Here is a 20003-nt window from a genome sequence, read left to right as displayed (position 1 = left end):
GGTGGAGGGGGGAGAATAAGGGGTGGTGGAGGGGGGAGAATAAGGGGGGGGGGCAAAAGGGAAGAAGTAGTGAGAGAAAATGCTCAGTTGGTTTGCATAAACTTAAGCAGTGATCAGGGACAATGGCACTTAGAAGGTTAGTCCTTTTTACTTTTTGTATACTCTTACAGTTTGAGGCATCACGGAAGATGCATTTACAATTTTAAAATCCAAGTTCTGTGCTGTAATTTCGGGCAGCAATGAGTTTTTAAAAATTGTTTACAGAGCATTCGATCAATCACACTATCCTTTGATAAATGAATGCACTGTTCCTAAAGAAAAGAGACAAAGGAAGAATAAGAAAATAAAAATAACAACCTGCAACGAAGAACATGTCTACATTAATTTTCTCATATTTCCTCCTCGATGTTCCATTGTCACAAGTATTATGCTAGATCTAACTATCATTTCAGTACAACAGGTGAAATAGATACTGAGTGCACTTTCGAATTTAACTGGTGCTTTCAATCAGCTTGAGACAGTTAACAGTAAACAAACATTGTAAATCAACACAAAACATCAAACAAAAGCCTCAAATGAAAGCCAGAGTGTTAGGAAACATCCCACACCCGAACCACAAACTTTTAACCAACTTTGAAAAGAAACAAACAAAATCATCAAGAGAGGCACATTAAAATTGTTTTGGGTGTCACAAATCAGTGTTATCTCACCCGTGCTGAAACAGTCCACACCACCTCTTTAACTGCCCAGCACTTTGTGACCTGCGTAGCACCTACCTACCTGCCTCCCCAGACATTGGAAATACTCTATACAGCGACAAAGTGCACCTGATTAAAACCTGCAAATTCTTTGCCATATCGACAGACCGAAGGGCTAGAACCCAAATGGCCGCTGGATCAGAAAAGTAAAGTAAGTAAAGTAAACAATCTCAGCCGTGCTTAAAAACAGAGCCAAGTCTCGGACCTAATAACCAAATAGCTACAAGAGCTGATAAAACACCTGCTTTACAAACTACTCGAAAAGTAAAAGTGTTGTTTTTGCTTACCATTGGTGGCTGTCAACACACGACCCCTCCCTGATTTCTCCACATTGTCTTTCCATTTCCAGTCTGTTTGCGTGAATTCTGTGACAAAGACAACTTCCCTCCCGTCAAAAGCAGTTCTTTTTTCAGTCGTTACTTTGAGTCTACGACTTCTGTGGAACAATAATACACACATATGAAATAAAAGACAAGTCAACACTTTAAGAATACTATTTGGGGAGAAATACAGAAAAGGAGGCTCAGTGTGCTGAAGATAACATAAAAGAATTCAGTTCAATGTGGTTAAAGGTAAGCGAACTTAATTGGGGGGTTTTTAAGTGCTAGGATTTTTACGATCCCATCAAGACAATTTAGATCATTTAGGAGGTGGGCTTCCAACCTTGCCTGCCAGGGTCAACCCAGGCAGAGAGGGTTACAACATGATCCCAGCAGTGAGACTGAGGTACTTGATTTAAATTTTCCCTAGTCCGGAATCGAACTCGGGTCTCCTGCGTGCGACAGCTAAGCGTCTAACCGATATATCGCAGATGCCAGTGCAGACTAGAGTAAGAGTTGGTGACTATGACACTCTCAAAGAGCGTGCTCCTTCAAGTTGGATTGTGAATAGCTAGTTAGGGATAGAGAAGGCTTGTGGCTTCATCAAAAGGGGGAAATATGTGAGGCAGCGCAGTGGAATCAGGCGCTCGTCAAAGTTTGGGCATGTGGAGTTATTGGTATCATCTTAAAGCTTGTTCATTTGTCTTTTTTTGGATGGAAAAAAAATATCCATTTATCTTGAATACAAGTCGAGATATCTTTAAAAGAAGGAGGTGGGGGTCACCTGGTTTCAGAGGTAAATTAGTGAGAAAATAGCCGCCAAAGATTAGTTATTTCCTTAACTTAAGAGTCCGTGGTAACTGAAAATTAATAATTTTTGTGCCTTTAATCAACGTTTTTCAGAAAAATCCACACAGAAATGAGTTCTTTATTGGGCATGAAAGGTGTTGAGCCAAAAAACAAAAATTTGATAAAAATTCACAAACCTGTGGAAAAAATGCAAGTTTCTACACTTTGATTTATTTTGACCAGAGCCTGATTCCACCACGCTGCCTCAAATATATTACTGTACTTGATTCTTCAGTAACAAGACTACGTCAAGCCAAGAACTAAACGATTCGGCACACACTAAATAGTTAAATCTGAGGGGAAATCATTCCTGCTTCAAAATGAAAACACTCAAACTGAGTGCCAAATCAAATATTTTCATTTATAGAATGACAGAAACCTTTTATTTTTAGCGACGGCAGCTTCAGGCTCTTCCTCATCCTCCTCAGTAGTCTTTGGATCTTTCGATTCAAGAGTCTCATCTTTTTCTTGAGCGTCATTTTGAGAAGCTAGATATAAAAAGAAAACGTGAATTCAAAAATCATAATTATTATACACTGTGTTTTGTGAACGAAACAGGTCAAAATTTAAACAACAAAACAAATTCATATAAGCATGCCATCTAAAATAAATGATTAATTATATTTGTAAAACTCAACTAAAAGTCACATAAATTGTGAACGGCTGTTCATGGGGCCATAAAGAACCCATTTCTAAAACAAAAAAGAAAGCTGAAAGAAGGTGCTGGAAATGAACTGGACAAGTTATGTTCAGACAACAGAAGAACATTGATGGTTCTTCAGAGCAAAGAGAACATGCGAGGAATTAACAAAAAACTTTTTGTTTATGAATTGGAGGAGGAAGAGGAAGGTGGGAGGAGGAGGAGAAAGAGGAGGGGGAGGAGGAGGAGGAGGAGGAGGAGGAGGAGGACAAGTTAGATATGAAAAGAAGGAAGATGACTAGAGATGAGAGGATAAAAGAGACGTAATGTTGAGAAGCACATAAATCCCTTGTCACAAATTCGTACTCACTATTTTAAGAATTGCTTCTGAAATATGTAGAGCTCTAAGTTCTCTTAATGTACATTGAAAGAAGAGATTAGGAACAGAAATATACTCAGGGGCCTTTGTAAAGCAGAACGGCTTGGCACGTTTCAAGTCACCATGATTTTCATCCCCTCCCCTCCCCCCCCCCCTTCTCTCTCTCTCTCTCTCTCTCTCTCTCTCTCTCTCTCTCTCTCTCTCTCTCTCTCTCTCTCTCTCTCTCTCTCACACACACACACACACACACACACACACACACACACACACACACACACACACGCACAAACCCACACTTACAACAAGAAGGACAAAAAGAAAGAAAAATATCATCACCAATAAGAAGAACAGGCAATGAAATAAAGAAAGAACCACATACGTAAATAATACACACACACACACACACACATATATATATAGTAGTGACATATAAACCCTGCCAACCGTGTGTGCTTCTGTCTATTATGCTGATAGCAATGTAATAGATGGCTGCTGTATAATTTGTAACAGTAACCCCTAGTGTCTAACAATAAAGATGCCTTGGGACACATTTAAGGCTTGCCTGCGACAGACAGAGGTGTTGTTTCCGTACACACAGATACAGGAGTACAAAATGGGCAATAAGTAAGTTAATCATTTGTTCTTGTTTGCTTTAGGAAGTGTTTTACGGCACTACTTGTAACACAATTAGGTCAGATAAGTGGCTTGCACTTTTCATGAACACTCAAGCTTTGGAAATCACCAAACTTTGGTCCCCATTTTCTCCATAATTTAAGCTCCGACACCAGGTGACCCTCACCTCCTTCAACCCCAATTAACAATCCAGACTTCTCTTTGAGATAGATGGGCATTTTTTTCGCCAAAAGCAAGACAAACAAACAAAAGCTTTAAGATGCTACCAATGTACGGGCCCCCGCCAGCACGCGGGCAGGGGAAGAGAGCGGTTAACTCCATATGCCCAAAAATTAACGAGCACCCAATCCCACTATGTCGTAACACAAGTGGTCCCATTCATGTGTTCAGTCAAAAACAAGTTCAAATGCTCCTAAAATATCATAAATATATCCAAACAATCCGCCACGAGAGCGACGATGTGATTAAATAACACACCTTTGTAAAATCATTCATGTAGTCAAATCATTCTCAACACACAAGACTAGAAATTACACATCAAAGGAAAATCGAAATGAAAAATGAGTAAAAACTTACCATCTACTGCACTTGGCTCAGGGTCACCTAACTCTGCTTTCACAGCCTCCTCATCTATATACGGCTCCAAGTGCTCATCATCTAACTGATGAATATCTTCTTCCTTCTGGACATCGTCTTGCAATTTGTCAGCATCGAGGTCGGTTAATTCCTCATCAGAGTCTGTGGTTTCTATAGCATACCCTTGTTCAGGGACGGCATCAGCATCATCGTCAAACGTTACTTCTTTCTCTGGTTCCACAGGAGAGTTCACTTTGCTTTTAGATTTCCTTTTGTCAGATTTCTGCGAAGCTGCCCTGGATGAAGCTCTGCTGTTTGATCTTTCTGACCGGGATGACCCTGATCCCCTGGATCCTCTCTTAGGTCGTACTGGGTCCATACTGTCTTCACGGTCAAGGCATTCAGACTCTCCTAAAAACTTGAATGCCCTGCTGTGAAGTTTTGTCCCTGGACATAGAGGAAGTAGTTTATCCATCATTAGTCATTTGTAAATCAAAATACAAGACAGAATTCAGCTTTTAAGAAAATCAATGTCATCAGGCAAAAAAAAACAATTCAGCTACAAACAACTCCAAGTTATTATGGCATGTTCATGCTAAGGTAAAGAAGTACAAGTATTGGAGTAATGTCGCTCAGAGATAGGGGAGGGACAAGTCAAGATTATGATGCGACTTTTGTCTATGTACAGTGGTGTCCACTTGACAGCAATACAGATAAGAGCAATCTTTGTCTAACAACAACCTCAGCATGAGTAAAGTAATTTTCCTTTACAAGTAACCCCCTTTAACAGCAGCCTTTTCATCTGGCAGTAACCTTCATTGCTACAAACTGTGAGACCAAAACATTTTTTGATGATTCAAAATCAGACACTGGCGTATAATTTCAGTGTATGCACAATACAGACACTGGCCTATAATTTCAGAGTATGCACAATACAGACACTGGCCTATAATTTCAGAGTATGCACAATACAGACACTGGCCTATAATTTCAGAGTATGCACAATACAGACACTGGCCTATAATTTCATAGTATGCACAATACAGACACTGGCCTATAATTTCAGTGTATGCACAATGCAGACACTGGCCTATAATTTCAGTGTATGCACAATGCAGACACTGGCCTATAATTTCAGAGTATGCACAATACAGACACTGGCCTATAATTTCAGTGCATGCACAATGCAAACATTGGCCTATAATTTCAGTGTATGCACAATACAGACACTGGCCTATAATTTCATAGTATGCACAATACAGACACTGGCCTATAATTTCAGAGTATGTACAATACAGACACTGGCCTATAATTTCAGTGCATGCACAATGCAGACATTGGCCTATAATTTCAGTGTATGCACAATACAGAAACTGGCCTATAATTTCAGTGTATGCACAATACAGACACTGGCCTATAATTTCAGTGTATGCACAATACAGACACTGGCCTATAATTTCAGTGTATGCCCATCCCTCCACTCTTATTTATATCTCCTAATTACAACCTCCTATTCTGCCTCACAATTCACAACCCCGACTACAGAAGCTACCAAGGGTCACGACATCCCTTTCAAGAGTCTACTGTCTGGTAGGGAAAAGTCTCCAACACTGTGTGTGGCATAACTGCCAATGCTCAAATAATATATGCTGCCTATGTACACACTTTCTGACATAACAACGTCACAACATCCAGGGGGTAGGGTTATCTTTGACGTTTACAGTTTCCTCCACTTTGACAATTCAGTTGGCAGCAATCTCCACCTAGCATTGCAAGACTTTCTTCTCAGAGGGGTTGCTGCTAGGCGGACACCAAGTATTATCAATCATAATAGTTCAGCTTTTTCACACAAGCTCAACAGTTTCAATTTATTTAAGATTTATATTAGCAATACCACAGCTTTTTTAAAGATGGGTAACTACTTAGAACCTTTAAACAACACAGGTACAAGGATCAATAATCCAGAAGTAAAATGCTTTTTACTTTTTCAAAATCTGCCCATAAATTTTAAAAAATTATGGCTGTGTACATGTCGGAAATTGTGGGTGTTTTGTAGAAAATTCCAATAGAGGAATAAAGAAGGGCAAACGCCACCAGAATATTGAAAACCTACATTATACAACATAACTTTTACATTTTTTGAATGGAATAAGCTAAAAATTGGTGAACTTATATTTTTGGGGCAACAAAAAAATGGAAGAATTAAATTTGTAATCTCAATATCTTGTTAATATATGTAAATAAATGATTAAATATGCATAAGCCTAATTATTCAAAAATATGCCAGTATAAATGTCTTAATAATAGACATACATGTCCGTTCTGTTACACTGGGATGTATACAAATCTGTGTTTGCAAAGAGAAGAATTTAAAAATGTGACAATTAAGGTTTTATATGTTTGACTGATTATGCACTCATTTGAATATGCGCATAATTAATTAACCAAATTGTAACCTGGAACCATAATGGCAGCATAGGGGACTGGTTCAGGACAATGGTCGGGGTGATGCAAGGCTATTTGCTCTCTCCCACTCTCTTCAACATCTTCCTAGAACGAATCATGACTGACACACTGGAAGACCACAATGGAACAATCAGTATTCGAGACAGGACAATCACAAACTTTCGTTTTGCCGATGACATCGATGGATTAGCAGGAGAAGAAAAGGAGCTCGCCACACTAGTGGAACGGCTGGACACAATCTCAGCGGCATACGGCATGGAGATCAGTGCCGAGAAAACCAAGCTAAGGACCAATAATACCAATGGCATCAACGCAGATATCAAAGTCAGTGGCGAGAAACTTGAGACCGTAAACAGCTTTAAATACCTTGGATCAATCGTCTCAGATGAAGGCTTAAGACCAGAAATTGCGCAAATAACAGCTGCGCTGTCAAAACTGAAGCCTATTTGGAATGACAGAAACATTTACGCTCAACTCGAAGATCAGACTAATGCGCTCACTAGTCATCTCAAAAACCTGCGCAATGTCACCATGATTTTCCGACTCTTCTTATTCGGAAAGGCGTGGAACCAACTAAATATTACCCAAACGTCCCCAAATTTGGTACCCATGGGCAATGCGAAAAAAGATTGATCTAGCCTCCGCGGATTTCTGTTTTTTTATCATCGAGCTGGAAACAAGAAAGTTACAAGGTGGTTTCTTTGTTTTCGAAAATGTGTGGTCTATTAAATCTGCAGAGGGTCTTGCATCATCTCAGACAGGCTGAACTTTAACTCATTCGCTACGTATTATTTTCGGTTTGTAGACGAATTTTTTTCGGGAGGGCGAATGAGATGATGACTAGTGGGCAGTTAATGGTCTTTGGGGCGACAAATTCAAATAAATATCAACATATTATATACCAATATTTTCAGTATGGATTGTAGAATACATCTGTAATGTTCATTTATGTATTTTTCAACTTTGGTTCCTGTAAGAGGCTATTATGCAACACAATTTTGATTGGACGCGGATAAAATTTGAAAATAAAAACTTTATAATCTTTGGTGAAACTAAAAAAATATGCTTGCACCTAGTCAAATGATATATATCAAAACAACCATAAATGAATATAAAACTGGAAAATATCGAAAAGTTTTCAGTTATTTACATACATTCCATAATATTTGTACATTTGGATCATAACATCCGATATTGAAAAAAAAATTTAAAAATTTATAATCTTGAAAAACGATCACAAACAGATGAAAACCCACTAATTGTATCTAATATGGAATTATTCAGAATTGCATTTGGAATAAACCTATACATATCTTGAGTGGCATCTTTTGGGTAATTTCATCAAAAAGTATTGATTTTGGGGAGAAAAACATATTTTGACAATTGAGATCTAGATTCTAGACCTAGATCTGGCACTCAAAAATATTGATTTCTAAATAACAGTGCATTGGCAAAATGAGTCCAATCGTATCAATATTATAAAATAGAGTCCTACACTTCTTTAGTGGGCAAAATAATGATAGATTTTGTTCTGTAAAATTACAAAGACTGGTGTCCGGGCTATAATTTTGGCATCGCGATAAAACAAAGTCGAATAAACTACGAAATCGCGTTTCAAAACTGAATCTAAACTTCCGATTTTCAGTGGAAATGCTTGACCCGGAAGTCAACATTATATTATGACCTTTATTTTAACATGGATATGCGGATTGGAAAAGAATCTAAGCTAAAATTGAAGATCGGTTCTCGAGCCGCCGGGGGCGGCTTAGCGTACTAACGGCACATTAGCCGCGCCGCCCCCCCACGGCTCGGCGTAGCGAATGAGTTAAAATGTTAGAAAACTATTTTGTGAAAGTATCCGTAAAACAATCACATTTTGAAAAAAATAACATTGACATTGACGTTGATCCTATTTTTCGCGTCGCCTGAAAGCGAGAAAAGGAAAAACTGTCGCACACGGGAAAAGCTTGCAGCGAGATGTGCAAGCTTGGCGCCATCTCACTGTGACGTCTCGGCAGCGTTAAAGCGTAGCCGCTGCATTGGACAGTTATTTTGATCGGCCTGAATACCACGGAAAACGTACACTGTACTCAAAGACACGGACGTTATGAAGGTTTCTTTCTATTTGCCGTCACGTTTGTCTAGATCTAGAAATCTAGATCTAGATATAGATCTAGACCTATTTCAGATTGGCACTTCTGCTCTGCCGGATGCTGGGTTTGTCCTCCAGAGCCAGAATATTATTAATGCTTCACTTAGACTTAATTCCTTCTTTGATTGAGCCTTGCACTTTCATTTCTGATAGACTCAATATTTAATTTTATCCTATCCCTGTTCTATGTTTTATATGAAATTATATATCTTCTACATAATCATAATGATAAATATTATTTATTATGACATTTAGATTAGATAATCTATCACGCAAACCCACGAGTTTCTTTTCTCTTTCGCTCCAATGAATCCATAGTAATAACAGAGTCTCTTCTTCCACATATCCACTGGGTCGAAATACGATAACCAGTGGTCTTATAAGTATGTACATTGTTTGCTCTGAACAAACTTTCCTCTCGCAAACACTTACCCCGATCAGTTGGTCAAGGAATATCCGCCATTTGTTTGGTTTGTTGATAGCGACGGTCATGTGATCAGAGACTCCAATTCCATTGGCCAATTTTTCCTCTTTCGGTTTTTGCGACTTTGATGGTGATCCCAAATACTCTCTGGTGATCCTGTGAGATGAAAAAAATAGTTTTAGTTATTTTTATAAACATAGACAATATGTACAAATATTTTTTGAGTTCACATGAATAATATTTTAATTTTGTCACACACAAAAGTTATTTTTACGACTCTTAGTTGTCACAAATACTAGCCTGATCATGTGACACTGTATGTGTGTCCAGTGCAGTAATCGTGACTTCCTTCACCTCAGGGAGGTTGAAGTTGAAGTTGAAGAGGAGGAACACTACAAGTAAGAGGTAAGGTGCAGGCTCAGTACTCAGTGAATGTAGTACCAAGTACTTTTAAATGCTGTTAACTTGTGCGAGTACAGATCGGTATCACACTGTTATAAAACTCACTATTGATGGTGGCAGTTTTGTTGATGAGTCTACTGAATAATAATGATCTGAAGAATGGAAAGCAATTAACAACTGACCAAAAGTTGCAGTAGACAAACTTCAATAGAAAATAAGCGAAGCTTGCACTTATCACCAACTGCTAGTTTTAGATGACATGGCATCATAAGGGGGGATTGTTGTTATCTAATCCATTTGTCCCTTCTTTACTGATCAATTTTTTGTTTGTTTTAAACTGCTGTTTACTTTTAAGTTCGATCCTGTTAACCTCTTTTGGAGGTCGCCATCTTACCTGTGATTGGAATGCTATAGATCTAGGCTTTTTCTTGGGTCTTCTCTTCTTCAACTTTTTTATTTCTCTATGTTGCTATTAATCTCTTTAGTTTAGTAAAGGGTTTAACGGCGCTCGCAACTGCATAAGGTCATATGAGCGCCAAGTTGTGGGTGTCAACAAAGAAGTCTTTACAGGGAATCAGACTTACTCTGCTCACCTCTCTAGCTTCAACAGCACAAAGTCTGCTTCGACTATCAAGGCACCCCGAAAATAGCAGGTCACAAGAGTGTGACAAACATACAAAAGAAGTAGAGGAAAATGAGAATAGTAAGGATTAGGAAAGGAAAAAACAACAGTTCCCTATTGTAGATCAGGCACAGTTATGAGCGTGACATGATGAATCAGCCCATTTACAATTTTACTGTGCATGAATGAGAAAAATGTCCCCCCTTTGGGAATGGCTTAAAGACACTATAGTCGGTGGCACTGCCGTACTTTGCACGTCTCTTCTTTATGTGTATAATATATTTGTTTTTTACTTTTCAGGTGCAACAAGAACGTACGTCAAAGGCGTCCCGAATTTCCGTCAGCATTGCGGCATCATGCACCAAAGTCTGAGCTGAAGAGTAAAGGTTTAAGACGAATTTTTGGCCGTCGTAAGCATGCGAGAATGGAGGGCCAAGGAGACTCAAATAAGAATCAGATACCTCAAGAATCTCCCTCAATACGAGTGACGGGCACTGATGGGGTCGCTTCTGGCTCTGGTGATTCAGCAGGTCAAGAACAGAAGTATGTGTTGGCCCTCGACGTTGGCACCACAACACTGAGAAGCCATGTTTATGACAAAGCAGGGCAAGTGAAAGGATCATCCTGGCGACCAGTAAGGGCAATAGTTTTAGTAGCCTTATACCCAGCGCACATTGCAAATTGGATTCATCAGATTTAGTCGGGGCCGGCCAGATTTCTTTATGGATGGGGCTAAAGCTACCATTTTAACAAATCACAACTGTTCAACACAATACAACTGAATTGAACTAAATTTGACTATGACTTTCAAATCAAACGAATTTTTTTCAAGATGATGAGTTAAATCAGTCATATAACACAAAGATGGTTTTTCGGGGGGATGAGTTAAATCAGTCGTATAACACGAGGATGGTTTTTCAAGGTGATGAGTTGAATCCGTCATATATTTTATAACACAAAGATGGAAGCTTTTGCCCCCTCCATGAAGAAAAATCAGGCGAACTCAATCTGATGAATCCGATCGACAATGTGCAGCGGGTATAATTTTCCATTTATTTAGATTCATTTGAATTATGCCAATTCCTCCTGTCTATCTTGACATTGGGCAAAACTCCCTCACTGGTGGGCTACCTGTCATAAGCCACTTTGTCTCTGGGGTGCCAGTTTGCTTGCCAGTCTAACGTGATACCGCATCTACCGTAAGTCCGCAGGTCAACCACTGTCTACAGTATAGTAGTGTTAATCCTGCCCTGATTGGCCATGGTAATGACAGCATTGGGGGCATTAAGATCAAAGACAGGAGGTTTACAATTATTTTACAGTGTGTGGGTGGGTGGATTGCTTGGTTTTGCAGAAGTAAAGAGATTGTGATTAACAAGTAAGTCGAGCAGCAAGTGACCAACTGGCAACCCCCTCTCTCCTCCTCGCCCACACACACAAACATGCACGCGCGCACACGTACACACACGTACACACACACACACTCACACACACACACATATACACACACACTCACTCACACACACACACACACACACACACACACACACACACACAACCTCTCCATCCCCACCTGACAAACTATCAAAGCATTTTTTTATATTGCCAATGACAGTCCCAAGCCTGTATGATGTCATGAGACAAGAAATACTGTAGTAGACTAAACCAGTTGTCAGAGTTTTCCGACGGTAGATCGGCAACTAACTCAGAAACATCGTGGTAGACCACCAACTAAACCGGCACTGTCTCTGGCCTCTACTTTTCCCCCACACCAACTTCTGTCCTGCTTTCTTTTTTCTTTTTTTTTTTCAGGTCTGTTATCATAAAGTTCAGTCTAACAATAGATTCCTCATTCCTGGAGTGTAGACTGGGGCTGCCTTTAAAAATATATATATTTCTGTCTTGTTAAACCCGTACAAAAGCAAACAGACCAATAATATATATGTGGAAAGAAACATTTTCACAGAAATGTTTCATGTCTGGTGTTTTGACAAGAGATCAAGTCCTCTTGTGTGCCTAGGATTAAAAAGCACTCAATACCCCCAATGCTGTTATTACCATGGCCAATCAGGGCAGGATTAACACTACCATACGGTAGACAGTGGTTGACCAACGGACTTACAGTAGAGGCAGTATCACGGTAGACTGGCAAGCGAAAAGAAACCTTTTTGATACCTTTTGGCATTGTAACGTTTGATTGTTTCTTTGCTGCTACAATGTATTTAAAAGGCTTTGAACCCTGACCTTATTGGGCTACCGTGCCCCTCTGCCTGCCTGAGCTCCTGAATGATTCAGTCACACTCATATCATCATTGGAATCACATTCCACACCACAGTCAGGGAAGTCCTCATCATTACCAGCTTCTAATCTAAAAAGACCTTGTGTGTGGTTGGCGGGTGCTCTGGTGTGGTTTGCTTCTTCTTTCCTATCAAATATCTATCGTCCTTACATAAATCTCCCCGCCTTCTTTTTTATGGTTGTTACTCTCTTGTAACACCTCTAATCTTCTGGCGCTCATATGACTGACCTTATGCAGTTGCGAGTGTCGTAAAACCTCTACTAAAATGAAAGAAAGACCTTCAAAGTAATCTATAATGTCCTGTGTAGTAAACATGTTTTTCTGTGCCAGTTTTGTCCTAGACGGGCGGAGCTGGGTGTCACTCACCGGTGTACTGGTGGCTAGGTATACAGGCAATTTCTCGCGCCACTGGTGTACCGGTGATTAGAACTCAAAGGGTTAAAAACTATTTCCTTAAAATGTGCAAGCTTGGGTGTTCTTTGGGGGGGGAGGGGGTGGAGTTTTGCTTTTGTATCCTTAATTAGGAACCCATTTATTATTTATCTCAATTTCAGCAAGAAATTCAGCAGCCTGAACCAGGATGGAGTGAAATGGACCCGAAGAAGTTGCTAGAAGATGTCTGTTTTGTTGTTACTGACAGCATTAAAGGTTGGTCCAATTAGTTGTCCTTTGCATACATTTAACAAATTTTCTTTGTAGCTGTTAAACCAAAAACAGTTTTGATCTGCATTTTCTGTTTGGCTTTTCCTAACATTGCAGTTTCTGTCTGTAAGTCAGAAGAACCCCCCCCCCCCTTAAATTCTTCCTCGGCACTTTATCTACGTGGTGGTTTATTTCTTATTGACCGAATCAATGCATATAGGGCCTATAGAACTTAAATTAGTAATTTTCTAAGTATTAAACTTTGTCAATATCAATATTGGAGTAAATACAAAATCTAAAAATTTATGTTGTGGTGATGATGTTGAACCATAATGAAAATGTTACGTTTTTAAAGATATTTGTGATTTATTGCTTTTGTCCTTTATATAATATGAATCAATTGAATGTTTATTAGGCATCAGGACACGGTGGAATCAGGTGCTTGACAATTTTTGGGCATGTGGAGTTATTGGTATTATTTTAAAGCTTGTTCATTTGTCTTTCTTTCAATGGAAAAAAATACACATCTGTCTTTCCGTGTCCCTAAATCTGGAATTCCTTTCCCCTCAAAATGGGTATCATAACTTTAGATTAGAGAGAGAGAGAGATTAAGAAATGTCTAAGGACATATTTGTTCAACACTATTCTCAGGGAGTAAATTTTGTGTATATGAGAATGTGTGTGGGTCTGGGAGTTGTATGTGTGTGAGTGTGTGTGTGAGAGTGAATGAGTGAAGTGGTCTCACAATGTACTTTTTTCAGGGTTTTTTATTCATCTGTAAAGTTAAGTGATAATTCTGCATTGCAAGGCGTTCAGAGTCATCTAGGGATTAAATGCTATATATAAATTCCTATTATTATATTATACGGTTGAACATGACCTAACAGCCTCCTGTCCAAGACAATCACAACAGATAAAGGACCACATTTTTGTTGTATTTGTTTTTTTGGGGGAATTTTTTTGTTTTAGTAAGGGGGGGGGTTGTGTAATATAATGACCTGATATAATAAGATCACCTGTCTAAGACAACCCTTTTTCTCCTCTACAATGGGTGGCCGTTTAGGACAATTTCGACAGTGTTTTCTCACTTTGATGTTTGCATGTTTTTCAGCCTCTGGGCTTGAGCCTCAACAGATATCCTGCATGGGTATCTCCACCATGAGGGGTACCTTCCTCACGTGGGACAGGTGGGTGGCAAGTTGTCAATGTCGCGCTCCGTAAACATGTTACCGTGGGTGCTTGGCGTGTGCTCTGGTGTGGTTTGCTCCTTCTTTCCTATGATCAAACACCTATCATCCTTATCGCGCCGCCTTCTTTTTTTTTGTGTTTTGCTACTTTCTTGTAACACTTCTAATCCTTGGCACTTATGTGAACCTAACTGTGTTTGCTAGTGCTGTAAAATGGCTACTTAAGTTAAAAATATGCTTGTTTTAGTTTCTTACTTAATTTAGCTGTCTACTGGACACATAGCATGCTTAGGACAGATGTTCATTTTGTTTTTCCTTTAATTAAGCTGCTCTCTACTATACACACAACATCTTTAAACAGCTTCAACTCAACGGCCAAAAAAGTCATAATATTTCTTACATTGGGCTTCTTGCAACTTTGATGAAATTAACCCTATCAGTATGTCGTGTTTTACTATCTAATCCATACGACGCCGGGAACTCTGTGCCATAACTTTCAAAGAAGGAATTTACCCGTTAATCCGATCCGCACGCTTTGCATAGCTGTCTGTCAAAATGATTTTTTTGAGAAATGCTGAAAGTTTCAAAGAGATCTTCTTATTAGAAGTATTCTAAAATGTGAAGAATACAAACTGGGGGGGTACAAAATGACCCCAGGGCTTACGGATAGGGTTCAAGTTCTTATGTCAAGGCTTTACTCATAGCTGCCACAAGAAAAGCTTTGCGTGCAAATGTCATTGAAGTTTATCTTTCCTTGCTCTTTCACTTTTGTCTTGTGAATTTCATTGTAGTTTGTCTTTTGTTTCCTCATCAGGAAGATAGAATAACCGTTCCACAATCTTATACCCTTGAAAGCTCGATGCCAACTCTCAAACTTTTTGCAGCTGCAAGAAACGGTTTCCATGTTAATAGCATTGAATTTCATCTTTCCCTGCTCTTTAACTTTTTGCGACAGCAAGAAAAGCATTCCCGGCGAATGTCTTTGAAATTCCTCTTTTCTAGTTCATTAACATTTTGCAGCTGCAAAAAAAGTTTGCCTTGTGAATATCACTGAATTTCATCCTTCCTTGCTCTTTAACTTTTTGCGACAGCAAGTAAAGTTTTCCTTAGGAATGTTGTCGTTGCATGCAGTTTTTTATCTCTTCTCTCTTGACCCAGGGAGACGGGGGAACCATTCCACAACCTGATCACCTGGCAGGACCTGAGGGCCTCGGACTACGTCTCCGTGTGGAACAAGTCGTTCACGTTGCGGGCGCTCAACACCGGGGCCAGCATTCTCCACACCCTGCTGCGCAAGAAGCGCCACCTGGCGGCCAGCGTGCTGCGGTTCATGTCCAAGCAAGTGACCATGCGGCTGCTGTGGGTCTTGGATAATGTTCCAAACGTAAGAGCGAGATAGTGGAATCATCATATCATCAGCTGTTTGATTTTAAATCAAATATATCGGTCTTTCTGCTGGGATTTTGTATACCTATCAGCTCGGGTTGGCCCTGACAGGTAGGATCAGAATCATGCTTCCTAAATGATATGAATTCTGTCATTGGGGGAATAAAAATTAACACTTACATAAAAAAGACTACCTACACCATATTAATTATGTCTGTTAAATGTCTGCTTGTTTGAAAATAAAACTTTTACAAATTATGTTCAAGTGTTTTCTCAAAAATCACATTGGCAGCCCAGATTGTAAATTATCATTTGAACTGATGCTGAGGTTTCCCTATTGATTTTTCTCAGATTCGAAAAAGAATAGCAGAAGGCAATGTGATGTTTGGCTGCACAGACACATGGTTGCTATGGAAACTGACCGGAGGCTCCTGTCACGCTACCGACTACTCGTGTGCCAGCGCTACAGGGTTGTTTGATCCATTCCAAGTTAGACGCTTTTTGTATTCTCGTCGCAGTTTGTCACAGCAATATCACTCACAGGGGGGGGGATTGATTTTGCTGTCTGCTTTCTTGTCTTGCTTGTTTAACTCATTTGTCTCGTTTGATTTTTTTTTTTCCCCTGCCCATCATTAGCAGCAACAGAATCAGCCCTCACAGCTTCATTTGATTGTTTGTCTCCTTATATGGTGATGTGGTGGGAACATGAACATTTGTGTCACAGCGCTGTGAAGTCGGGCTCTCATCAATTTTTGGGCATATAAATGGATTTATAGGTATCATCTTAAAGCCTGTTCATTTGCCTCACTTTTGATGAAAAAAAACAATCTATCTTGAATAAAAGTGGAGATATTTGTGATGGAAGGAGGTGGGGGTCGCCTGTTATAACACGTAAAACTAGTGAGAAAATGGCCAACAAAGTTGTTTGTTTTTTTACTTCCAAAACTTGAGTCCTTGGAAATGGAAAATTGACATTTTGTGCCTATAATCAACGTTTTTGAGTAAAGTCCCTACAGAAATGTGTTTTTTGATAGACGTTAAAGATGTTGAGCCGAAAAACAAAAAATGGATGAAATTGCCAAACCGGCAGAAAAATGCCAATTTCTTTCATTTCATTATTTTGACGAGCACCTGATTTCACCACGATGCCTCAAATTTGATGTTATAAACATCTCAAGTTGAAGTGTGTTCACCATCCTTATGCCATCAGGTTTTTTTAGATGCATAGCTATAAATATAAATAGCTTAACCAGAGTTTATTTATAGACAAAACAGCCAATGTTCTGCGAAAAGTTTCTTCTTCTCATTCATCTTTAAATGGAGATCCCGCGATCGGCTTGTTCCACGATAGCCGCTTTGCGCCCTCAATCTGGCTAGCAAATAGATCTGATCCCCAAATGGGCACCCCCCGTATTAGATTACATATCTTATTTTTGATGAGACTTTCTCTGCTGTTACTTTTAATTTGACTGCTGACAGTATTTCAGGCTGGTGGTTGGGGGGGCACCACCGATAGGTCCTACATCTTTTTTTGTTCGTTTTGTTATTTGTGTCTGCCTATATATTGCTTTTCCCCCTGCAATGTATAACCGTTATTGTTTTGATGTGCTTCTCTGTACTAAAACGAATAAACCAATACTTCATAGAAAAATAAATCCAGCCAAACAATTACCTTTGTGTAGTGTGCACAAAGTCCATTTTGAGCAATTTTCAGGGAGATCGGTTGTTCGATCCGTTCCAAGTTCGACGATTTTTGTATTGTATTCTCGTCACACTCTGTCAGAGCAATGTTGCATTTTTTGTTTTTGCTCTGTCAGCTTTCTCATCTTGCTTGTTCTAATTTGTCTCATTTAGTTTGGTTTTTTGCCTGCCCATCATTAGCAGCCCCAAAATTAGCTCTTTGGGTTTTTTTCAGTGATGTGTGTCATGACACGTTGGAATCGGGCACTCGTCAATTTCTCGTCGTTGTTATGACTGTTATAGATGGAATTTTTATTTGCTATGTTAGTCATGCACAATCTTGTTCGCTGTTTGTTTATAAATGTCAGTTTAAGTGCCCGACATCAGTAAGTTGACCTGTGGTTATCCTTTATCTTAAACCTGATACCATGTTTGCATAAAAATGATTTCAGACTTATTTAAATGTAAAATTTTCTTCTTTTTTATTTTTACTTCATGGACAGAAGGTCATATGTTAAGGCAACATTTCTTTCTTTCTCTTTTACCCCTCACTAAACAGATGGAATAGAAGAGCCTTTGGTAGTGTATAAAATTTCGTTCTTTTTTTTATCCTTCACTGTAAATGAGGACATAAAGCCTTTGGTTATGTAAACTTTCTTTCTTTTTTATCCTTCACTGTAAATGAGGACATAAAGCCTTTGGTAATGTAAAATTTCTTTCTTTTTTTATCCAACAGATGGAACAGAGTGATAATACATGGAACAGAGTGATAATGTAACATTGCTTTTTTTGCCATCTGCAAAGGGGTGGAATGGTGTCTTTGATTCGTAAACAGATGAAATAGTGTCTTTGATGTAAAGTTTCTTTTTTTTCCCCCCTTTTGTAAACAGATGAAAGAGTGTCAGATGTAAAATTTCTTTCTTTTTTTCCCTTTTCATAAACAGATGGAGTGGAGCACCATCGTGTGTGGCTTGGTGAACATTCCCATGTGTATCTTTCCAGAGATCAGAGACACAAGGTAATAGAAGTCATTTCCCCTTGTCTTTTTCTTCAATCGAGTAAATAATTCAATTTAATGCAGACATTTTAAGAACGCTCATATGACCTTATGCAGTTGCGAGCGCCGTAAATCTCTGACTTAAACAAACCATACAAGACGTTTTTACGCCCACATTGACAGTTTTAATCATTTAGGAGGTGGACTTCTGACCTCGCCCATCGGGGCCAACCCGGTCTGAGAGGCATACTTGATAAAAATTCTCCCCACTAGGAAATTGAACTTGGGTCTCCTGCATGTGATGGCGAATTGTCTGATCAGTACACTATAGGCACCAGTTGTTGTTGGGGTTTTTTTTTGGGGGGGGGGGGGGGGGCGTAAGTGTTTTACGGTGCTCACAACTGCATAAGGTCATATGAGCGCGCGGACACACCAAACATTTTCAATTGGTAGGAAATTTGGAATTTTGCACGGGTGAGGGCCGAAGCCTACTCTTATCGATTTAGGACCACCAAGGGATCTTTAACGTGCGCAACTTGGGACCTCCAAGATCTTTCATCCTTGTCCGAGAAGGCTAGGTGTAGATCTTTCCTACCAAAAGATCAGGGATGTGGCTGAAAGATAGCAGTAAGAAGGAGCCAAGGTGTAGCAGCAGAAAGGTTGCAGAAAGAGTCAGGAGCCCAGTGGAGGGGGCAAAGGAGGTGAGGGGGTGTGGGAAGAAAGTGGAGACGAAAGCAGATAACAGAATATTGCAAGAAAGAAGGAAAGAAGGTGAAAGACAATTTTAGAGAATAAAATTTTTCCGTCGCTACCCAGATTCAAACCTGGGACCTTTGAATGAGAGGCGAATACCTTAACCTCTTGGCCACGAAAGCCCCCCTACACCAGTTTAGTAAACTAAACACATAGATGAAGGGTCCAACATAATATTTTCAAACCTGCTCTAATGGCCACCCGTAGAAGACAACCATGTGCTCGTTTCCCCCTTTGTTTTTGTTTTTCCCTAACATGTGACACTGTACTTCCTGAGCAGTTCTCCTGACAAGTTGTCTTTAGGCCATTCCCAAAGGGGGGATATTAACTTGTTCTTATGCACAGTAGAATTGTAAATGGACTGATTTATCAATGTCATGCTCATATGGGGCCTGAACAACATAGGGGGAACTGCTGCTTTTTCTCTTCTCATCCTTACTATCTTCATTTTCCTCTACTTCTTCTGTATGTTTGTCACTCTCTTGTGAACTGCTATTTCCAGGGTGCCTTGATTGTCGAAGCAGACTTTGTGCTGTTGAGGGTAGAGAGGTGAGCAGAGTAAGCCTGATTCCCCGTTTGGACTTCTCTGCTAACATCCACCCCTTGGCATTCATATTATAACCTTGTACAGTTGCGAGCGCCGTAAAACATTACTAAAAGTAAAACAAACAAGACCTTAGAGAGAACAGATAGAACCACAGTGACAGAAACTCAAAGTGCTCGTAAAAGGACAAAAGTATATATGGGTTTAACACCCCTGTCAACACTATTATTAGGCTACTTAAAAGACCCGACCTCCTATTTTAATATCCTTCTCTGATGGGACTGAGCCAAATG

The 20003-nt window shown here is 39.5% G+C and overlaps 2 protein-coding genes across 2 annotated transcripts in view; one reads left to right on the top strand and one right to left on the bottom strand.

The window, feature by feature from the left end:
* Positions 1 to 9178, bottom strand: part of LOC101855743 (glutamate-rich protein 6) — a gene marked incomplete in the record, with an annotated part of 45015 nt that extends 35837 nt beyond the window's left edge. Inside the window, 4 exon segments of the mRNA XM_035971842.1 lie at positions 1046 to 1194; positions 2307 to 2415; positions 4156 to 4602; positions 9056 to 9178. Of these exon segments, the coding sequence (XP_035827735.1) occupies positions 1046 to 1194; positions 2307 to 2415; positions 4156 to 4602; positions 9056 to 9089 (739 nt within the window).
* Positions 9179 to 9535: 357 nt separating this feature from the next.
* LOC101854115 (putative glycerol kinase 5) overlaps positions 9536 to 20003 on the top strand; it is a 24308-nt gene continuing 13840 nt past the window's right edge. Inside the window, exons 1-7 of the mRNA XM_005106205.3 lie at positions 9536 to 9602; positions 10522 to 10855; positions 13076 to 13169; positions 14275 to 14350; positions 15509 to 15734; positions 16088 to 16225; positions 18361 to 18434. Coding sequence (XP_005106262.1) covers positions 10646 to 10855; positions 13076 to 13169; positions 14275 to 14350; positions 15509 to 15734; positions 16088 to 16225; positions 18361 to 18434 — 818 coding nt within the window. The 5' untranslated portion in view covers positions 9536 to 9602; positions 10522 to 10645. The remainder of the gene's footprint in view (positions 9603 to 10521; positions 10856 to 13075; positions 13170 to 14274; positions 14351 to 15508; positions 15735 to 16087; positions 16226 to 18360; positions 18435 to 20003) is intronic.

Source organism: Aplysia californica, unplaced genomic scaffold, assembly GCF_000002075.1.
Source record: "Aplysia californica isolate F4 #8 unplaced genomic scaffold, AplCal3.0 scaffold00519, whole genome shotgun sequence".
Lineage (NCBI taxonomy): Eukaryota > Metazoa > Mollusca > Gastropoda > Aplysiida > Aplysiidae > Aplysia > Aplysia californica.
Note: the sequence above shows the minus strand (reverse complement) of the source record. Positions and strands in the feature narration are given on the sequence as shown.